Source organism: Poeciliopsis prolifica, unplaced genomic scaffold (assembly GCF_027474105.1).
Source record: "Poeciliopsis prolifica strain line A6 unplaced genomic scaffold, Auburn_PproV2 SCAFFOLD027, whole genome shotgun sequence".
NCBI classification, from domain to species: domain Eukaryota; kingdom Metazoa; phylum Chordata; class Actinopteri; order Cyprinodontiformes; family Poeciliidae; genus Poeciliopsis; species Poeciliopsis prolifica.
This window is the reverse complement of record NW_026562402.1, coordinates 828,063-850,467: the sequence shown is the minus strand read 5'-3', so window position 1 is coordinate 850,467 and position 22,405 is coordinate 828,063. Positions and strand designations below refer to the sequence as shown.

General features: G+C 38.1%; 1 protein-coding gene across 5 annotated transcripts in view; it reads right to left on the bottom strand.

The window, feature by feature from the left end:
• Positions 1–5,054: 5,054 nt before the first annotated feature.
• LOC129371599 (vitamin D3 receptor A) overlaps positions 5,055–22,405 on the bottom strand; it is a 77,423-nt gene continuing 60,072 nt past the window's right edge. For all 5 annotated transcript variants that reach the window (XM_055048281.1, XM_055048282.1, XM_055048283.1 and 2 more), the window contains 5 exons: positions 21,536–21,635; positions 20,959–21,136; positions 17,146–17,297; positions 16,493–16,609; positions 5,055–14,926 (listed from right to left, as the gene is read on the bottom strand). In XM_055048281.1, coding sequence (XP_054904256.1) covers positions 14,673–14,926; positions 16,493–16,609; positions 17,146–17,297; positions 20,959–21,136; positions 21,536–21,635 — 801 coding nt within the window. In that variant the 3' untranslated portion in view covers positions 5,055–14,672. The remainder of the gene's footprint in view (positions 14,927–16,492; positions 16,610–17,145; positions 17,298–20,958; positions 21,137–21,535; positions 21,636–22,405) is intronic.

The following is a 22,405-nucleotide window of genomic DNA, read 5'->3' as shown; positions in this document are numbered from 1 at the left end:
ACAAGAGTAAGTGACATCAAGATGTGCTTTGATCCTTTTTTGCCATTGTCACTAAAAAAAGTCATAATTGCTATGACAAACCTCGAGGGGAAAAAAGTCCATGGCAACACGTGGAAAGACATTGATGAGACGTACCTGGATGCCTACATTGGTGTTCTTCTCCTTGCTGGAGTTTACAGATCCAGCAATGAGGCAACTGAGAGTCTCTGGGATGCATCAATGGGCAGAAATATTTTCCGAGCAACAATGTCTCTACGGACCTTTCAGATGATCTCAAGAGTCCTCAGATTTGACAATCGAGACACCAGAGCAAAATATGACAAGCTTGCATCAGTGATGTTTAGGAGAGATGGGTGCAACTCCTTCCACTGATGTTCAACCCAAAGTACCATTGTGTGGAAAAAAACAGACTTGTTTTTGCCCTTGTTTTTAAAGACTTGTTTTTTCCCTTTTCTTGAAGAAAATATATACGGGTCCAAAATGACCCGAAACACCTTAGATGTTACTATATTTGATAATATTAAAATTAAAATCTTTTTTTGTTGAACATTTAAGAATTTTGTTTTAATATCTCTCAGTTACACTCGGGTAACAGAACAACTGATTATTTTGTTGCCTTCTTCTCTTAAGGTTCATTTGACCACTTTTTAGACATTGAAAACGAGGGGTATGCTGTTAAAACAAAGGCCCAGAGGGCCACAAAAAAATATTAAAACCAATCTTTTCATGGATAAGGAAGCCCAACCAGCTAAACAAGAGTTAAGAAAAACATTGGATGATAAAAGATTGTTTTTAGGGTATTTTATGCCTGATTTAATACATGGGTCCAAAATGACCCGCTAACACCACAGATGGCAGCAGAAAGCTAATACCAGAGGAAGGTTACTACAGGGTACGTATTGCATCACAAGAACAAAGAAGCATTAGTGAGGCTTCAGTCCTACAGGACTCAGTAAAGACACAGAACTTACCTTTCTTTAAACTTCCTTTCTACTGATTTTAGATTTCATCATATCTTCTGATATATGTACCGACAATTAGATCTTCTCCCGTTCAGAGGAAACCACTTTCCTCTGAGCATGTCTTGCATGTCCTGGAGTGCGAGTGAAAAGGGAGGCGCTGGGTGACAACAGACACAAGTAACTAATAAGTCACATTATTGCTTGGATTTCACAACGTCACGTTAAGTCCCTGAACTTCACATTTTAATGGGAAAAAAAGCCCATTGCAACTTGAATGTGACGAGTAACGCGATGGTTTTGTAGAAATGTAGAGAAGTAGGAAGTACAGATACTTAATGTAAAATGGTGTAAAAGTCGAAAGCATACATTATAAAATATACTTTAGTAAAGCACAGACACACGGAAATTGTACTTAAGTACAGTAACAAAGTACATGTACTTTGTTATTTTCCACCACTGTTTGTATACTTAGGGTTACTGTCTGTATGGATGACCAATCTGTGCCCAAGCTTTTATTTCCTGGCTAATGTCTTCAAATGTTGCTTCAATATTTTAACATAAGATTTTTTTCCTCATGTTGGCATCTAATTTATGAAGTGTACTAGTTCATGATGCTGCCACTCCCACACTTCATAGTTTAATGGTGGAAACAGCTCTCTTTTTCGTCCAAATGTAGCAATGGTCATCATACCCAAATAGTTATACTTTATTTTCATCAGACCACAAATAATAATCACAGTGAGGGTTTTTGAAAACTTTAAATCATTCTTGACTCAGCGTTTAGTACCTGCTGGTACATAAAACTCCAGAGTTGAGGGAGAACCCCTCCTTACATTATGAAAAGGGAAGAATGCTGTGTATTCTGGGATTCAGAGTTTCTACAACTCTTTTCTCTGTGGGTAGTTCCGCTCTTCTTCTCTTTGTGGCTCTGGTGGGTCCTCAACATTAACAATTCAACATGTCTGTTCCTTTATATTTTTAGTCCTGAGCAGTAAGCAATCTTCAATTTTGGCATTAAGGCATTTTCTAAAGTCCTGATTCATTGCAGTGTTACGACACATTCATATTCCAGTAAAGAGCATCAAAACAGTCACCATGAGCAGGATGTGACTAAGTGAGCTTCGCAGAGCTGCCAATAACATTTATTTATGTTGGTGTGTGCATGCTTCTACCGCTGCATGTCTGCTGTTTCCCAGCATGGCTGCGTGTGGTAATTAAGCAGGAATGTAGCAGCAGCATCTGTGGCTTTGCACTTCTGTCTTGTCCGTAGCTCTCAGACACTCCGATCACATAAGCCGTGAAAACCAGGGAGATAATACCTAATCGGGCTCTGGCCATTAGCATCTGGTTGGTGGTGAGAGGAAAAATTAACATGGGGAGAAACTGTTATTACAAAAACCGCTAAGAGGGCAGCACTGTGGGAGTACTCTTAGCGGCTTTCCTGGAGTTTATTTCAAGCTTGAGAACGAGTTTGTCCAACCATGAGGAACCGCATAAACAAAGGCGCACAGAGCTGCAGAGATGGAAGCCAAAACCATTTTTCTTTTCAAATTATTCTCATGGGTGATCAGTTTAAATATACAGAGTCACCGATCAGCTTTCTGGAACCTGATTGGTCAATGAGTGTTGGCCCTTTTCTCATCTGTCTCTCATTTTCCAAACCACCTCTTCCACACAATCTCCGTCTTTTGCGTCTCTTTCCAAAACGTTGTGGATGTGAAGTATCTTCTGCTGGGTCACATGGATCACGCTGTTCTAATGATATTTGGATGACTCTCATTAGACCAGTGCTTCTCAATTCCAGTCCTCAGGTTTGAGTGAAGTGGCCATTAGGAAGATCTGAAATTACTGGTACACATTGGGCTGTTCTGCTTTCTCCAGCTTTTGTTTCTTTCTCTGTGTATCATATCAGACAGTCCCTCCTCTCATCGAGCCACAGCTGCAGTCTTATCTGCAGATAAGACAAAACATCAAAAGAAAAGCAAATGTAGTGTGGTTCCCACACAAGGAATGTTAATGTGTTGATATGTTAGTGGACCAACATTCAAGACCAGCTAATCCTAAATGAACTGATTCACAATTTTTTCCAGAAGAGTTTTGGACAAGAAAAACTATCTACAAGCTGAAAAGAAACATTCTCAAACAAATGGTTCACGACTACAAAAAAGGCTTAAGGGTATGATGCAAAATTGTCTTTGTTGAGCCGTATATTACCTGGAGTGTTGCTTTGATTCTGTCATGCATTCTTGAAGAATCCTTGAATCTCCCATGGCAACCATTCGGGGGTGCCTAAACGCTTGCTCTTACAAAGCTGCACCTTGGAGTTTCAATCCAGCAGCAATTGTCAAGCACTTGGTGGAATTGCATGTCTACTGAGTTCAAAGAACAGTTGTAGACGGAATCAATGGACATGGAGAAGCATTGTTGTGATGACAGGCTGAAGGGGGAGCTCCAGGAAAAGTAGGAGTTTCTTAAAGAGACAGAGGTCAATTTCAAGGCCTCAGATACACAATGATGTAAAGTCAATTTTCTTTTAAGTCGTTTTTGATATATACAGCATTTCATAACAATTGAAGGTAACATGGTTACTTGATTGTGCAATAAAATCGCACTATGTGCCTGAGAAATGCGTAATACCACAGCTTTAGTGTGGTTCACACTAAGTCGTGAACCACATTTCTTTTACAGTGTGTCAGCTTTTGGTCATGTATTGTGAAACATGAACCTGTGGTAACATGAAGAGTTTTTTAATGGAGAATAGCCTACCAGGTCGCATTTTACTTTGTGGTGTGTTGTAGTACCATCTAGTGGCACAAACTCACAAGAACACAACACATTGTGTCCTGAGTCAGCAGTGAAAACAACCAAAACCAAAGCAAAACTAAAAAAAAACAGCAAGTTAGAAAGTACATCTCTTGTTGTATTGTTATCTGTTCAACAAAAAACTAAGCATGCAGTATTTTACTGAATCTTAGCAAGTTGTCTGATTTTTGTAAAAAATGTTATATAACTAGCCAGCTTTGGCTCTTCAACCATCACCTATTAATAATTTGTGTTTTTTAAAAAATGTAAAACTATTGCTGCATAATATGCAGGTTGTGGGATCCGTTCAGTTCATTCATGGAACAATTGCATTGAAGTCGACAACATGTAACCAAAAGTACCAGAAACCTTTTGGATTAACTTTTTTTGCAGGAGAGAAAAAAAATCCTCTCCTGCAAAAAAGATGAGCTTTTCTTAATGTTTAAGCCTAAAAATAGAAATATTTACTTTATATTCTATTTATCAAGTTATATATACCAATATACATATATATCGGGTTGTAACTGTTGCAGACACCCACTCTGCAACAGGTGTACATTCTGTTAAAACAGATGGACAAATTTCCACATTTTATACTTTCACCAGGATGTTTAAGAGCCAAATAAATGCAGTAAAGTGATACTTAATGATGCTGAAGGTTATGTTCCAAAAACTCTGACAGGTCATGTTTAATGAGGTGGCCCCTCCAAAATAAATTAGTAAATGATAATTTATACATCTAGTGCAGGGGTCTCAAACTCCAGTCTTTATTTGTGCCACAGGTACAAAATGCTGGAATGAAATGGCTTAATTTACCTCCTCTATGTGTAGATCAATCTCCAGAGCCTTGCTAATGACCTAATTATTCTATTCAGGTGTGGTGCAGCAGAGGCTCATCTTAAAGTTGCAGGACAGCGGCCCTCGAGGACTGGAGTTTGAGGCCCCTGAGCTAGTGACATCTTGTCGACCTCTGCTGGTCAAAATATACAACTGCAGTGGGTTTTAGCTCAAGTCTGATGATAACCATGATAACCGTAACCATGATGCTTATGGTTTTTACTTGTTCAGATGGATTTCCTTACTGCATATTAAAATATTCATAAATTTAAATAACAGAATAAAAATACAAATAAAAAAACATGACATTCTGGGCTCTAAGTAGATTGTTGAAAGAATTTATGAATCTCAACAAGCCCCAAAACTAACTCAGGGACTCCATGTGGTAGACCAAACTGTTCTAGAATTCAAATATTATTTTCAAAGATTTTTTTTATGAGGGAAAGTGAATTGTGCATTTATTTAGACATCTCTACCAGTTTTGCATTTCCAAAAATAAAAAAGAAGAAACAAAAAAAGTCAAACAGATCCAGCTTGGGTTTGCATCATTATGTACAGCTGTTTTATTTGTGATCCCCCCCCCCAAAAAAACATTATTAATATTTTACTACATACAATAATGGTAATCAAAAGAATTTGCTTATAAATGAAGGGAGCAAAAGGAGCAACACCAAAATAAATAAAAGTAGAAACAAAAAACAAAGAAAAAAAAAAAAAAAACAACAGACAGACAGGCGGTGATTTGACCAAAAATAGACACTGGTTAAGGTACTTCTTGTGCAACACTATTTTGTTTCTATACGGCTATTGATAAGATCATTAACAGCATCGCCATGGCAGCAGTGGGTTCTGATTTTAGCTAGAAGCGCTACGGTCTGGTGACTTCTACTGCATGGTGGTGTGTGCAAGTGCAGCGGATAAAGATACTCATCTTGGGACTCTTCATTAAATAAACTGACTTAAAACATTTGCTTCTCGCACACAAAATTATTAGGACATGTCTGTTTACAGGACATTCGTACAAACAAGCTTAAATTAAGTCAAATCACATAAAAACTCTGAATTTTATTACACTTTGCCACATCAGAACAAGTCGTATTCTTTTTTTAGGTTATCTGACTGAAGATTAGTCGGATGTATCCTCATAAGGGGAATAAATAAAAGAGAATCCCAGCCATCATAAACCAAGACTGAGCACATCCCTGTGATGGGAATGTGCCTCCATGAGAGCTACTTTTGGCTTGTTACAAACTAACATACATGTGGATATGAAGAGAGAGAGAAAGAGAGAAAAAGACGATACAGAACGTTTTGAATTCTGGTTGAAAACCCCTGATATAGTCCCAAAATAAGGCTGTGGGTTTAGGCACACCAAGGTAAAACTGAGCTGAGCACAATGTGCAGTTCTGTGTTTCCTTTGAAAAAGACATTAAGCTTTTTGAAATGTACATGATTTACAATTCAATTTACGTTAAATCACTTGTCCAAACCAAGTATTATATAGATTTGCTAATAATAATAAAAAAAAAACAGCAAGAAAAAGAGATACATAAGCTGATTAATCACTTCTCAGACTTCATTTGTTTTGCAGAACATTTTACTAGAAAAAAAACACGAGTGCATCATTGGCAAAAAACTGCTGGTGAGAGAACGAGAAGTGCACACGTGTGTTTGTCTGAATGAGTGTGTGTTCACTGTCTGCTTCAGTCAGTATTGAAGTGCAGGTGTTAATGTGTGTGAACAAGCAAGCGCATATTTAGAGGTAGCAGAGAAATGGAGTCAGAGCAGACGGTAACAATCAGCTAACAGGAAGGAAACAGAGACTTTGTATGCAGCTGCTCTTCTCAAGGTCAAACAAGTTTTAGTTCAAACACTTTCAATCAAAAAGGTTGAAAAATGTGAGATCCACTTGAAGCTACAGCACAATGAAAAAAGGACATACCCCTTAAAGATGTCTTCTTTTTGGCACACTTAAATGTTTTGGTCGTAAGTTTTGGAATGCAATCCATCAGATGATCAAATCAAAGCAGTTATTTTGTTAATGTTAAAATATGTTCAATATTATTTAATCTTATGAAGGAGTCATCAAATGCAGAGACTGCTAATTATTAATATTTTAATGACATTCACAATTTTGATGACATCACTGTTTTACCTGAACAGATTGCTACATCAGACAAAGATGATCTGAGGAAATATGAAAGGTAGTGCTCAAACTATGACTTATTAAGAGTGAAAACTTATCCGAAGGACCTAGACCTTGAATGAAGAACCATTTAGCAAATATTTATCTTGCTGAATGAATCACCTGATTAACGCCAAAAACTAGGCTGAGGGTTTGTACATTTTCCCAAAATTCAAGCACTTTTCAAGCATTATCAAGGTAAACTTCCAAACTTTGTCAGCGCCAAACACTGAAGATAAAAATAATACAAATGAACTAAAGAAGTCAGTTTCAATGAGTAGTAAGCTAAAATGCAACACAATTTTATGTTTTGAAATGTCTCTTTCACACACCCAACACACCTGACTGATATGAAAACAAAACAATAATTCAACAGTTTCAATAAAGTTGTTACACAGATCAAAACTGTGCAGAAGCACTTTTAAGGACTTTGTACAAAAATGAAGTACTTTCCAAATGTTGAAAACACCTAATTGAAATTCAAGCATTTTCAAGGATTTGAAGCACCCATACAAACCATGTAGTTTGGATTTATTACCAGCACCCAACTCTGATTAGCTATCAGATCAAAAACTCACTCAAGTCGTACCTGTCTGACAACATAAAGTAGGCTGAATGATGTCAAATAGCAATAAATCGTGACGCAAGGGAAACTCAGGGTCATTGACGTCCGTCTGTCTGGGAATATTTACAAACCCATTTCTAAAGTTTTGGGATTTCAGGAACCACACTGAATCACTGTAGACAAACGGTGAAAACATGGAAGAGTGGTGAAGCTTCCCAGGAACCAACAGAATTACTCATCAACAACTCACCCACAAGGTCACAAAACTACCAGAGCAACACCTGAAGGGCTTACCGACCTCAGTCAAGGTCAGTGTTCATGATTCAACAGCAAGACAGAAACTAGGCAAAGATGACCACCTGAGGGGCATTTCAACTCCAAACCACCAATTATCAAAAGGAACATATTAGTCCTACATTAGCCAAGAATTCCAAGACTTTTAGAAAAATATCCCTAGATCTGAAAAACAGTAAAACTTTAGGAAAATGTGGGCACAAATCTATGAAACCGAATCTGAGAATAACAGCTCAGAGCACAATGCTTTGCTTCCTCAGGAACAGGATGGATTCAGCTGAAACAGGATGTCCAATTCATGTTTTTTAAGTTTAAGCACATCTTGAAATTATACAGCAGGACAACACCAGAAAGTACACCCCAAAATGGAGAACTTGGAGTGGCCTAGTCAAAGTCTGAAAATGATGACTTTAAACATTTAGGTGAGGCAAAACAAGCAAAAACCAAGGAAATCTGGAAGGGTTGGATCCTTTTTCACAGTGCAGTTTGAGGTGCTAAATTTTGACTTAAGTGAAGCTGGCAATATATCTCATTCACAAAAAGAAAAAAAAAAAACTCTTCCAGGAACAAAGTGGCCTGGTTGTCTTCAAATGGACTCACAGCACCAACTAAATCAGCCAATCAGAATCAGTTAGAGGTGAGCGACAGAAGGCAGAGTACCGAGCGTGATAGGCTGCACTATAAATGTGAAAGTGTGTGTGTGTATGTATTTGTGTGTGTCTGGCTGCAAAAACAAAGCAAAAAAAAAGCTACTTTTGGTGATGAACAACTAAATCAGGATCCCAATGTTACAAAAACTCAACCAGCCGGCTGAGCGACATGAACGAGAGAAAAGTCTACAGCTCTCCTTGTCTTACACTAATAAACGTCAAATTGTTTCAGCTCAACGTTTCAGCTGAGCTAAAAGTTTTGGCACTAGCTGCACAAAGGTGGTTTTCATCCAACGGCAATGCAGCTGTTAGTTTCGTAGCTTTTGAAGAATATCATCTACTATTTAGTCTTTTATGGTTGTATATGTAACCTACTTTATCAACAGACCTCACCTTATTTAGTGGCACCCCTGGCAGACGTTCAAAGCCTGTGGTCTGCTTTTTTTTGCAGCTGAAGAACTCCTCTGAATTTCTGTATTGGTAAACTTTTTAATCGGAAAAATTCATTTGTTCAATAAAAAATTATTTTATTGGACAAAATCACAGGTGGAAACGTTAATACTTAGCTTTTTTTAAAGATGTGAGTTCATGTCTTTCTTTTTCCCTGGGGCATCAATATGCATAAATATGTTTTTCTGTGATTAGTATTCCTTATTTTTTTTCTAATGTGGGACTTTTAAATGACTTGTTTGAACTTCCCTCCTTCTTCAGTGTGAGATAATGCTTCTGCATTAAACAAAACCCTCCTGCAGTCTTAAGAGATGGAGTCAACTGGACCCCAGAAGCTTTTCGCTGTGCGCAGAACCCCCAAGCGACATAAGTGCTTTGATTGTTGTTGTGGTTTCTAGAACTGACGATCTGATGGGATAATTGCTCCTGCCTCCTCACGGTCACATGTGCCGCCTCAATGAGCATTGCAATAAAAACGCGGGAGGGTTAAAAGACAAGCTTATCTTAGCTCATTTTACCCTTGTTTACCAGGGGTGCTAATAAGTGCAGCTGCATATTATCAAAAATAACACTTCATAAAGAGCTCAACAGAAATTAAAGCATTTTACACATGGCACAAGTATTTTTCTCAGGCATTTCTAAGTGTTCTGTGAGAGAACACTACAGGGTTTTGCTCTGAACTGATGCTACAATGGCAATCAACGGTTGTTTAAAAGCAGGTGCAGTAAGATACAGAGAGCTGTTTCTATAGGTCCAATTACCTACAAGAGTTTTGCTTTTCAGTCAAAATAGATCTTGTCACACATGGGGATCAGACAATTACCTGCGCTTTAAATTGCTATGTGAACGAAGCTTTAGTTACCAGGCAGGGAGTTTAAACATGCACTTCAGTCAGTGAGAAAGTGCAAGAACGACCCCCTTTTAATGACATTAAAACTGGAGTAATGAACATGCAAGGACCTGCGAATGTTGAATCTGCTCTGTAAGCTAATTTACCATGCAAAAAAATAAAAACAAAATTAATACAGTGTTTACTGTCTAAGACTTCTAATGGAATGATGCAACTCTGATGTTTTTCAATTTTTTAAACTTTTAAATGCACAATAAATAAATCTGTAAGTGTCAGGTGTTGCATATCTATACCAATATATAACGATTTTAATTGCAATAAAAATTATGAGTTATAGTACGAATGAAAGCAGTGAAATTGTCTGGCTGTACATCCATATATCTATATTGTAATTCATCTATCAGCCAGAAGGGGGAGTTAAAGTTACACACTGCAGATTTAAGATTCGTACCAATTTCAGGTATAAAAAAAAAAAAAAAATGAAAAGAAAAATAATCCAGCATCGAAAAAGAAAAAAACTCTACTGTAAATATACAAACATAAAAACCTCTAGATTATTGTTCAAATAAAAACTTGTTTTCTATATTACACAATCATGCTGCAACTCCCCCAAAAATATATATTTATATGTGCAGACAGGAGAGGTAATATTTTTGGTTAAACGCGGTGCCGAAGCTCAGCAGAACACGGACAGAGACAAACAAAGAAGAGAAGGGAAAGCAGAGAGTTAACATTTAGAAACATTGGGATCCACTTGAATACTGACTAGCAAATTCTACCGGATGTCCCTTGTTATGCAATAAGTGCTTTAGAGTTTGCAGTCGACTTGAGGTTGAAAACACAGAAGGTTTCTGAGGAGAGAGTCGTGATGTGTTTGCGTGTGTGTGGTAGAAGTTTATGTTTGGTTCCCTTTAAAGGCTATTGTGAAAAGTCTATACTGTAAATCACTGAGGCAATCTGTTAAATGTTTCCAGCTTAGTGAGGTCTTTGTAAATAAGGCTACTGAGGTGGAGCTGCTGACCTGGTTCGAGAGGGACGAGGGCTTCAGGAGGGGAGAGACTTCAATGAATTTGGGGGCACTAACAAATCAGATCTACAAATATGCTATAAAATGGTGTGAAAACTGCAAGAAGATTTTTGTCCAAGGAGTGTAGACATCTAAATTTGATCCAGATATAACTGATGCGTCACACTGTACCCCTAAAACTGCAGATTCTCCCCCCTGTTGCCCTGTCCTGCATTCTGTGATGTAGATGCTGAATGTAAAAAGTCTTTATACGACTATCGTTACCAAACAAACCACAATTTGTTAAAAAAAATCAGAACCTTGAGTCACGGAGTACAAAGCATGACAATGTCCCAACTCGACATCTGAGGCGACGTCTGTCCATCGGTCAGTCTCTTAAGTGCTCTGCTTGTACGGCAAGTTTCTACGTTTTCGTAGTTTAAAAACACTTGATCTCGTATGACCTTTGTACAAATTCTACACAGTCTTGTTGAGGTCCAAACTGACGGCGCTCTTTCAAATCCTAGGACCTCCATTCTTGAGTGTGTCATGGATTTCCAGAGCAGAACTTGGTTGGCTGCTAACTTAAAGCTATGCAGAGAAAAGTTGTTGTAACTGGCTGTTGAAGACGATGACAAAACAGACAAAGAGATGGAAACATGGCTGGTTGATGAACAAAGAGGCTGGTTCATCAACCAGCCAAAAGGTAACAAAGAGGCACGCCGTAGCTAGTAGTCAGATACGTCTCGTACCCAACCAGTTGAGGCAGTGTTATTGATGATCACTTGGCGGTCTGAGAAATTAGAAATGATGCATATGTGGACTGCAGTTCTTACAGATGATGACATGAATGAGCAAACGTTTTTGCTTTTCCTTGTCGAGTTAAAATACTTGGGATAGGCTCCATAGATCCACACACACTGATCATCCCGGCTTCATTCAACAGCGCTCCCGAGCAGAAAGCCAAGCGCAAGCATTGCAGCAGGATGCAAATCAACAATCTTGACAAAGAGAAGAAATAAGATAATTACCCAAATGAAAGTACTATGTATATATATCATCGAAAGCTTATTTGATTGAACAAGAGAGGAAAGACCTACATCCAGAATTCTTGGAATGGACAAAAAGTTGCCTAATATTGAGAACTTACTGAGTCGCTTTGCGTGATTATAGTATTATGGGAATATTCAATTCATTTTAAATTAAGATCATTTTTTATTTCCATCCCTTTATTAAAGGATTACATCAAAAGCTCATATTTGGCGTTAGATGGAAGCTGATCCTAGCCCTCCAGCATATTCATGATACAATATTATATGTGACATAAACGACTCATTAAGTCAGTCATATTAAACAGCTCTGTTCACTCAAAGTTGAATACACAGTAAGAGTTTCTCTAATTGCATATAGCCTAGTATCTCCAAAGCACCTTCCCGTCAACGACTTACTCCTCTTAGTAATTTACCTACATCAGATTCTATGTACAGTCTAAGAAAGTGGTATTTACAAAGTTTGTTTTTTTTCCACAAGGGGGTGATTCAGGCCTGCATGAGGTGTGAGCATGCGCCATATCAACAGAAACAATATGATATGTAGTGATAAAAACTACCTTTGCTTATGCAGCTGGTATTGAAATGACATAAATGTGACAACACAAAGGTAGGAGGCTGAACTTATTTCCATCCATTTAAAAGTCCTTTTCATGTTTGTGTCTCTGCCCTTTGTGATTACAGTCTGCTACTCCTCTAGAGCCGTGGTTCTCAAATGTTCATGCAAGTACCGGTGCTAGCACCTCGGCTAGCTTTAGCAAAACTAACAATTTTTAGTAGTATTTATGAAACAAAATGTCTAATGTTTGCTTATGCACATGTAACACATGATCCCAAAAATCAATTGGAGGGCACTTTGTCACCATCTACAAGGGTGGGCTTTTATCATATCGTTTATCATTAATTGTGATAAACTTCTTATAAGATTTCCATTTAATGTTGTCTTGACAAATTCAAATTAGTAATGTTTAATAACCTCTAAAACTGTCCCTATTGTCAGGATTAGTATTTTCACAAATTTTCTTCAGTTTGTTCATTGAGAATATAGATAAATATCAGTAAATCTGGAAATCTGATTAAATGAAGTTATCAAGAACAATATTTGTGGCGCTGTGATTGCTGCATCATTCACTCACAACCATAATTTGAATTTTGAGAGAACGCAGACTTTCCACATTTTGAATTCTAACATCAGGTGAACCTTTTCTTCATTTTTCAGTCTTATTGCAGAATATTTACAGTTATAAAATGTTTAAGAACCACTGCTCTAGAATGTTTGCCTTATCCTTAAAAACATTCAATTTACGGTTTCTACTAATTTATTCAGAATGATTGTGTATCTAAAAATGTATTACATATATTCTCTTAAAGACAATCTGACCATGTGAAATAATTTCATAAATTTTTGTTTCTCAAATAGAGAATTTTGTTAGTTTTTTTCTTCCAGAAACATTAATCTGTTAGCTTCCTTTTGCTGTTATTCAGTATGATTACAAATCACAGTGATGCCTTGAGCTTCAAAAACTCTCGAAATCTCCCTCTCATGATTGTAAGCTTACGCCAAACACATACATGCACGCTGTAAAAACCCGAATACACATTATCATCAGACAAACTTTCCCTGAGGCAACAGCTGGCAGCTGGTTTCTGTCCAACTATCTAAGCTCTGTCTTAGCAGCAATCCAACCAGCCCAATGACTAGATTTTTTTTTTGTTTGTTTTTTTTTTCTTTGTTTTCTGAAAAAATACCCATCCACAAAACAGGAAATTATCTTTGTGTATGTCAGCCTACAAACTTCACAGGTCCAAAAAAAAAAAAAAAATAGAAGAGCACAACAAAGAGCATTTGTTGTGGTTCAGTCAGAGCCTGTGCACACACCCCCTTGTGGTCCATCAATACTCTTGCACGCGGTACACATTTAGCAAAAATAGAGCGACTCCTCATAGCACGTCAGTGCATGTGTGTACATGTTGCATATACACGTATCTGAGGAGAGGCCTTAACATCCTCTTTATTATTACTTTTATAATTAAGCACCCTCAGAAGTATTTCTGTCTATATACAGTACAAGTCAAATATTAGCTAATGTTTGACTTCTATATCTTATGTTTATCATATTTAACTATGTAGAATTATACATACATTCTTCTTTTTTTTACAAATGTAAAACCCCCTTCCATCTGATTACCCAGTATCCTCTTGTTTTTTTTCTTCAAAAAGTGCACCATCATTCTCAAACTAAAAAAATTCTGCAGAAAGATTTGTCTTCATATGTTTTGAATATTTAAGATTTCTTCTTTCACATAACACATAATTTATAGATCGCTCAACTACCATTGTGACCCAAAAGTGTTTCTACTTCGTGTCAGCTCGCTCAATATTTTTTGGATGATTTTGTTAGAATTTGTAAGCCAACAAAATTTCATAGTTATTTACATAAGAGTCCATCGCTGAGAGATGAGTAAGAGATGCAAATCTGAGTGCTGTTGTTGCCATGTGAACATGTGGGAAAGTTATGATGATGATGATGATGATGATGATGATGATGATGATGATGAGAATGATGGTGAGAGGAAAATGACATCTATCAAGCTGTCTTCACTTTCAGAAAGTGTTACAAGGAGTAGATTCCAGTGATGGAAAACATTTGGATTCCACAGTTGTGGAAAGGATGAAAACGAGCAAGTGGGGGAAAGATAACAAAACAAAACGAAAACAAAGTTTGAGATTCTGGTGATCCAGCAGCAGACTTCTATTCTATAAATCCAGATATCCAGTTATGGCTGATGTTTGGTTTTTGCAAGCCAGGAGTAACGAAAGAGATGTAGACAGAGGGGAAGATGTGATTATCCACCTGCCTCCTGAGCGTCCGGAGAGTCAGAGTGTGGGGGTTGTGAAAACCTTTGTTTTGAATTGAGGAGAAAGCAGCAGACTTTGCTAATCATCCTGTGCTTAATGAGTCTGTGTAGAAGGGGGAAAAAAAAGAAAAAAAAAAGGATTCCTTCTTCTCCTCCTCCTCAGCTATGACACCTCGCTCCCGAACACCTCCAGCACCAGCGGGGTGAGCTGCATGCTGTGCTCGGGCTGGAAAGATAGCGAGCGGTACTGCTTGGAGTGCTCCTCATTCAGGCTGCGCAGGTCGGCCAGCTTCTGGATCATCTTGGCGTAGAGGAGGCGTCCGCCCGGGTGGTTGACCCGGATGTAGGCCTGCAAGGTCTCCGACATACGGTCCTGCAGCTGCTCTATGCGGGCGTGGTCCTGAACGCCGGGCCGGTCTGTAATGGAGAACCAGAGGGGGTCTCATTTTGTCATCTTCCATTCACAAAGATCAATTTAGGTTCTACAGATTTTATGTTATAGACGAACAACACATAGTGGATGAAAGAGTATTAGGGTCAGACTCTGAGTTTTTTTTTCTAAATTGTGACAAAAAAGTTAATATTACCAGGAGAAAGTTTTAAAAAGTAATTGCAATAAAAGCAAAGCTTTGATTGAGTGATGAAAAGCTGACCAGATCAGCTGATCTACTCCATGAAGCTTTCTTAGAAACAGATGTTTGCACAATCATTTCAAAGGCCTTGATACTGATGTGTTAAAATATTAACATATCAGATACCAAAGCATAACTTCACAAGATGCTCAACTTTCCTCATTTAAATGTATTATTTTTTGTGTTGGAATTATAATAAAATTTCAACTTCATTCTTCTAATATTGCAAAGACATTCGGGTAAAATTATGGGTTTAGTCTTGTGTTATTTCAACTTCATTGTAATATAACGTCTTCTTATATTGTTATGACTAAATTTTTATAAAATGATGACATGTGGTCATACAACCTCTTGTAGTATCATAACTATTCTGTTGATACAGTGACTTTATTTTCTAAAAATTTTTTTTGTAATGTTATAGCTTTATTCTGGTAATATTGTAACTGCATTATTGTGCTATTATGACTTTATCCTTGCATAATTTCAACTTGCTGTCGTATGACTTTAGACTAATAATACTGACTTTTCATAAAAAAAATTTCTTGTATTATTATGACTTTACTCTCATATTATTATTACTATTTTTATGATTATGATTATAAGATTTGACAGTGAGGGACTGACCTTTCAGAAGGACAACCCTGAACAGGTAACATAGAGCTAACATAGATTGGCCACTCCAGACGTAAATTCAATGAGAAACCTGTCTGGACATGAAAGTTGATATTCACTGATGCTAAAATGAAGTAAAATGTGTCTAAATGAGGACATCATGTCAACAAAGTGGTTCTACAAACTCTTCATTTAGGGGTTCTGACTTCAAACACATGCCATGTTAGATTTTCACCATGCACTTACACAGTGATATGTCACATAAAATTCCGTTCAAGTACTCTGAAGGTTTGGATTGTAATGCAAAATCCCATTTTTGTAAGCCCCTGCAGCAAAGGATGAGAGTAGCAGGGATTCACTGCAGCTCCTCCTTCACCTGTTCTGTTATCGGCCTGTAGAGCAGACTCGCCCTCCAGGATCAACCAAAGCACAACAGTCAGGTTTTACCTCTGTTTTTGATGCTAAATCAGGGATAAAGATGACCAACATCAGCTATTGCCATATTATCACATGCTGAACAGATACAGTTATTTTCCAGGAAATTATTCTCAGCTGCAACTGGAAGCATCATGTAGTATCCATTTTTTGGGCAAATGTAGGTCAAACAGCAAAGCTGACACCAAACCAAATCCTGAGACGTGCTGTGGCAACATGTCAGCTTTTGGTAAACCTCGTGACAACCCAGCCCCCCCAATCATCCTGCTGAATAAAAAGGCTTCATCTAAAACGGTAGCAGCACCTGGAGACAGCAGGCAGATGGCCATGAGCAGCACATGCTCTTCTTCGTGCAGATTGAGCTTCTTCAGACCAACTTGGAACCTCACCAGCGGCTCCAGCAGCTCCAGGGTGTGGCCGGCTGCAGACAAAAAAAAAAAAAAAAATCACAGTTATCGCTGTAGAAATCAGTTGCTCTTTGTTAAAACAAAGAAACATTTCAAGGCTTTCAAACAACAATCTGGGATGTTTTTTAAAACAGGAAGTCATTGTGGAGAGTGCAGCGTCTTGTTCTGTGTGTAATAGGGAACACAGTGTGAACTCGTGGCTGTTTTACAAGTTCCATGAAAATACCTGAAGTCAAAAACCCTGAGTCTATCCCCTCCTGAGTCCAGCAGGGGGTAGAGAAGCAGCGTGTGAGTGGGCTCTTATAAGATGAGAGAAATGTAATCTTATCTGTCACATCAACTCTATCCCAGAGTTTCTCCTTGAGCCTCTGTTGTTTTGACAGATTTCTTGATACAGCAGCCTTTATGGAGAGAAATGCTTCTAATAAAATGATCCTCAATCTAATTGACTATTATCAAAAGACAGCACATGAATAGCAGTAAAAATAAGTAACTCCCAGTAGCTGATTGAACTTCATTCACTTCCCATGGACAGCTATGTGAAAAGCACCTTTTGTGACGTCATTGATGCAGTATTTATAGTCGGATCCACCGCAGCTCCAGGACATGTCCTCCAGGATGAACGACTGGTTTGAGCGCAGCATGATGATCTCAATGGCACTCGACTTCAACAGAGCAATCTGGTCCTCTGCGGTCAGTTCTCTGCAAACCAAATAACAGGTGCAAATGAAGCAAAAAGGAAAGTTTGTTTTTAAAAGCTCAGCTACACTATTGTACAGTTCTAACTCGTGAAACTCATATGATTGAGTTTGTTTTGGTTGTTTAACACAAAAATCAACTTATCCCATAACTGACTGATACCGAGAAAAAAACTCCTACAGGCCCAAATACTTAGGCCTCATTCAATAAATGATGTTCCATCAAATAAAACTCCATCTGCTAATCACATACTCTGCACAAAAGCTAAGGTGTTAATTGGTAATGTTTTTGTAGTAAGCATGGAAGTAAATCTTATAGCTATATACAACTGTCTGTTGTAGCACTGTAGTAGCAGACAGATAATCTGTGAAAACAAATCAAGGTCTTCCTCCCAGTGATTCTACTGCCATCTGCAGAAATCACCACATGGTCAGAAACAACCACAGGGTGTTAGTGCTGTCAATTACTCTTGTGTACATGCTGCTCATAGCCTGCCCTTTGCTCTCTACTGGTTTACCACAACATATCCTGCCACAAATGTTAAGGCTAGTTAGCATAGTGGCGGATAAACTTTTTTCTTGGAACAGTAAGTAACAAGTGTCATTGGCAGCACTGAGACCCTCCACTAAGACCAATCTTTTACATATAACTGTCACAACATGGAGAAAGTTTTAACAAATATTTTTTTAAATCATTGTTTATAAAAACAATACTGTAGTTTTAAGTCTGCACGTTCTACAAAAAAACAGACATAGATAATGTAAATATCAGTAGCTATTTTGTAATGCTGTACATGCACATATGCAAAGCCGATAGTAGGGGTCTGAAGCCACAGTTGGGGAAATGTAATAAAAATATTTTATGTATAAATTTACAAATTGATCTAATTTTCAGAAGCTAAACATTTGAAATAATATTTGAAATGGCAAATCATGTAATATTAATAATACTGAATTTAGATATTTTAAAATAAATCAGGAAAAATGAAACATATTATTAACAAATAAATGACTAATACTTAAGCCTGTAGTTAAGTTGGGCCAAAAAGCAAGGAAAAAAGAAAGTCAAATTACGATGACATTTAGAGGGTTTTAACATTAAGAAGGAAGAAATTTCACTCAACCTTTCTGTGGAGAAAGTATCTAAATGTTCTCACAATGTTCCGATTCTAGGCACACTCATCACATTATTCCAGCCCACAATGAGATCCATTAAAGAGATAACAGCCCTGAAAGTTCTACTTAACCACTTACAAACAAGAACATGTGTGAGTGTGTTTCTGTGTCTACGTGGAGTAGATGAAGGTACAGCATGTACGCTGGCTGAGTCCTATGTTTACTGAACGTACGGCGGCTCGTTCTTCATTTGTGAAAGAGAAAAGGCGGATGCCTGAAAATAAATTCATTGTGGTTGAAGATTTGACAAACAGTGTATTTGTGATTGTTTTCTGAACAAATGCAGCTACTGTTTGAAGTCTTGGGACTTTATTTTATCTCCAAATTTAACACAGCTCCAGCTTTGAATATGTTCATAAATTATATGCAGGAAAAATTCATTCATCTGCAGAGACAGTCACTTACGCAGTTGAAACCAGGGTTTCCCCCAGTGTATTATAAGCCTGGTGGCCTGCAATGCTTCACTAGCCCCACTGCCAGGCTAAACCTGGCTTGTTAATGTTTTTAGGAAAATAATAATAAAAAAGTTTTAAAAAATTGCTTAATCTTTTGTCTTTTTTTAAAGCCAGATTGCAAGCACCTGTTGCTCTGAGCGTTTCACTGGCAGAGCAGATTTATTCCTAAAATATGTGTATATAGAAGATAGGTTTATAGTTTGTGCATTTAAAATAGGGAAAGTGGACCAATCACACCGCTGGTGCTTCTGTGCGTTGCTTCATGTGCTGTTGCTTGATCTCCGAAGTTTACCTAAGCGCGGGTCGCGCATGCCCCCTTTCACTCAAACTGGACACAGGCTGACCTCTGGATATTTCCATCAATGCCCTGTGACGAATTATGTTTCTTTCCAGAGTTTTTGAACAAGGTAGGAGTTTAAAACCCACCGCGTTAGCTCTGGCTGCGCAGCTCTACATGAACTGCAGGAATAACTTGTAGGTGCGCTTTTAGAGAGAGTGGTGAGAATGATTTATCTTTGTGAACAAAAAATTATATGGGGCCTTTACATCTCAACTCGCTGCCCAGCGTGTGGCTCTGTCTGCACTGACGAAGTTTATGTATGTGGTCCAGGATAGCCGGTTCATTAGTGGTTAACAAACCAGTGCTAACCACTAATCAGGCAGGTTCAGTCCGCATTGTAATCATGCATCACGCTGGTTCAATATTATTTTTCCAGTTACACAATGCATCAAACCATAACAAAAGCTTTGTCTTCTTACTCAACCAGAGTCAACGCAAGCGGCCGTGTGGAGAACTAAGAAACTTGTCCCATAAACTTGAGCAACCAAAACAGTTTCTGTGACCCTTATTAAAAACTCAACAGACACAAAATGGAAGAGCTACTAAAGCCACAAGTTTTCTAGGGGAAACCCTGTACACTACATAAAAAGAAACATTTTGTTGTTTCTCTACAATGATAATAATAAAAATCTGATGCAAACATTTTGGAGATCTAAAGTACAACTGTGAGCTTGATCAGAAGAGAATAGGATAATTGTGGCATTAATCTTTATTAACAGCACTTAATTTTAAATTATAATCTGGAGCCCCGCGGTGTTGACTTTAAAATGGAAATACTTAAGAATATCTGGTCAAAACAGAACCAACTGTTCAGACACAAAATAAACTTTAACATAGCATCTCTATATTTTTTGGTCTGCTGCCTTTCTTTGTGTGTTTCTTTTTTTATATGGTTCAGCTCAGCTTTTAACCACAGCCAGTTTTAGAACAGCTTGGAACAGCTTGTTTGTTTTCACCTCTCCCATTAATGTCCTGCATACGTGTGGGCAGCTGATCACTGTGTTCTTTGTGTAGGTGGGAACCTCATTCAGGTTGCTGTGTGAGCATGCCGCCGCTTTCATGTTGCAAATTCTACAAGAAGATAAATCAGAACCGGAACAAAACAGCAGGAAGTAACACTGTTACATGGTGATCCTTGTGGTTTGTGAGGAGTTTCTGCTGTCAAAAGTCATTCACTCACTTCAGGCAGTCTGCAAAATCCCAAGATGTTTTTCTGATATATTCATTATTTGAATCAGCTAACTGGTCAACTATTTGACTTTCAATGACAAATTATGAAAAACTTTTGTCTCCGTTTGTAGAAGTAATGCAAAAGCTACAAATCTTTGCCTATTTGAAAACTTTTTATCTTAATAATAAAAAGTGCAATAACTTCCTCCAGCTGAACAGAAACAAAACTGAAGTTATTATCTTTGGACCCAAAGAGGAACAAGCCAGAGTCAACAAACAGTTTGAGATATTACAGCTAGAAACTAGAGGTCAGCCCCAAAGCCTGGAGGTAGTGATGATGACCTGATCATTCAGGGTCACATAAAGACAATTACATGTCTTCAGGTTTTGAACATGTGTTCAGTACCTCAACACTAATGTCCCACAATGACCTAGACAAACTCATCCAGTCACATTACCGCCACAGAGTCTTCAACGGATCTGCCTAAAAAAAAACAAGAAAAAACAATCCTTCATTTTCATACCTGAATCCTGGTATCATCTTGGCAAATCCAATGACTTTCTGAATGCTGTAGGAGACCAGGTCGGCGAGGTGGGGCAGCATGGAGTGCTTGGCGTCTTCCTCGCAGAAGTCAGGACTGCACAGTCCATCCTGGTACATCATCAGCAAGTTGCAGAAGTGCATCTTGGTGTCCACAGATTCTGCTCCAGCAGATTGAGAATGATTTGACGCAAGAATATGATGAGAAAGGCAACAAAGTAGCAATAAGGATTTTGATAAGCTTTAATAACTGATAAAGCTCTAACGATATAACTTGAAAACAGAGGGAAAGTGATGCAACTGGAGACTGGAATCATAACTGTTTCTAAAGTTGTTCTAAACAGATTTTGTTATGTCCCTTAAATCCATTAAAATTAAAACCTGAACAAAAACTTTAAATGTTCTTATCAACAAGAGTAGCTTTGATCAAATCAACTTCTGCTTGCCGGCTGACAGCGATGCTGAATCTAAAAAGTCGAATTTGGACCTTGGTGATATTAATCCTGAATGGTGAATGAGAAGAAGCAGTGCAGAAGTGAATGCGTCATCCTGTATCTCACCAGGTGAGTGATGGAATGAATCAGAGGAGGCGTCAGACAGCGAGTGAAGGGAGGCGGCTCTGCTGGTGCTGCGTGTTATCGGGCCGTCACGCACTGGAGGCTGCAAACATGCAGAGAGAACAGTCATTAATATTCTCAGAGCAGCTTCTCCTGCCTCGCAATCTGAGTCATAAATTAAAAGGATGTGCGTACTAAACCTTACCCTATCAAACATTTGACTGCTCTGAAACTTGCTTTAACTCAGCCACTGTTTATCACGTTAACCATTCAACTGACAATGTGTGATGTGGGTGGATCTCCTTGGAGCTTTAGAGTTTCTGCGTTACAAAGAACTCCTCCCCCACGACTCTCTCAATCAGCTCCTTCAGACTAGCCAGCAGTAATTAGCAAACACCTGGTGGAACTACACATCAGCTGAGCTCATTATAGGAGCTTTGTCTCAATGAAACGCTGGTAGAAATGTTTTTAAAGGGTTAATAGAAGAACCATGTTGTGATGACTTCCTGAAGGCGGAGTTTCAGAAAGAGAAGAAGCTTTTAAAGTAATTTAGCTCCCAATTTTAAGGTGCTACATTACAAAGTAAATTTTCTTTTCAAGCCATATTTGATATTTATAGCATTTTCTTTAACAACTGAAGTTAACATTGTAACTTGTTTGTGGTATAAAATGGCACTAACACATAATACTGCCCCTTTAAGCAGTGAAAACATAAATCATGTTATTCTCCTAATTAAGAGACCTTTCACCTCTGAAAGAATGAGCATGTGGAAGCTTGGGCACATTAATGAATGAAACATTGAATATTTGAGACAGTGAGAGGAGCAGCTTTCACCTGAACTGCCTGGAGCTGAGACGCTGCTATGTACTTCT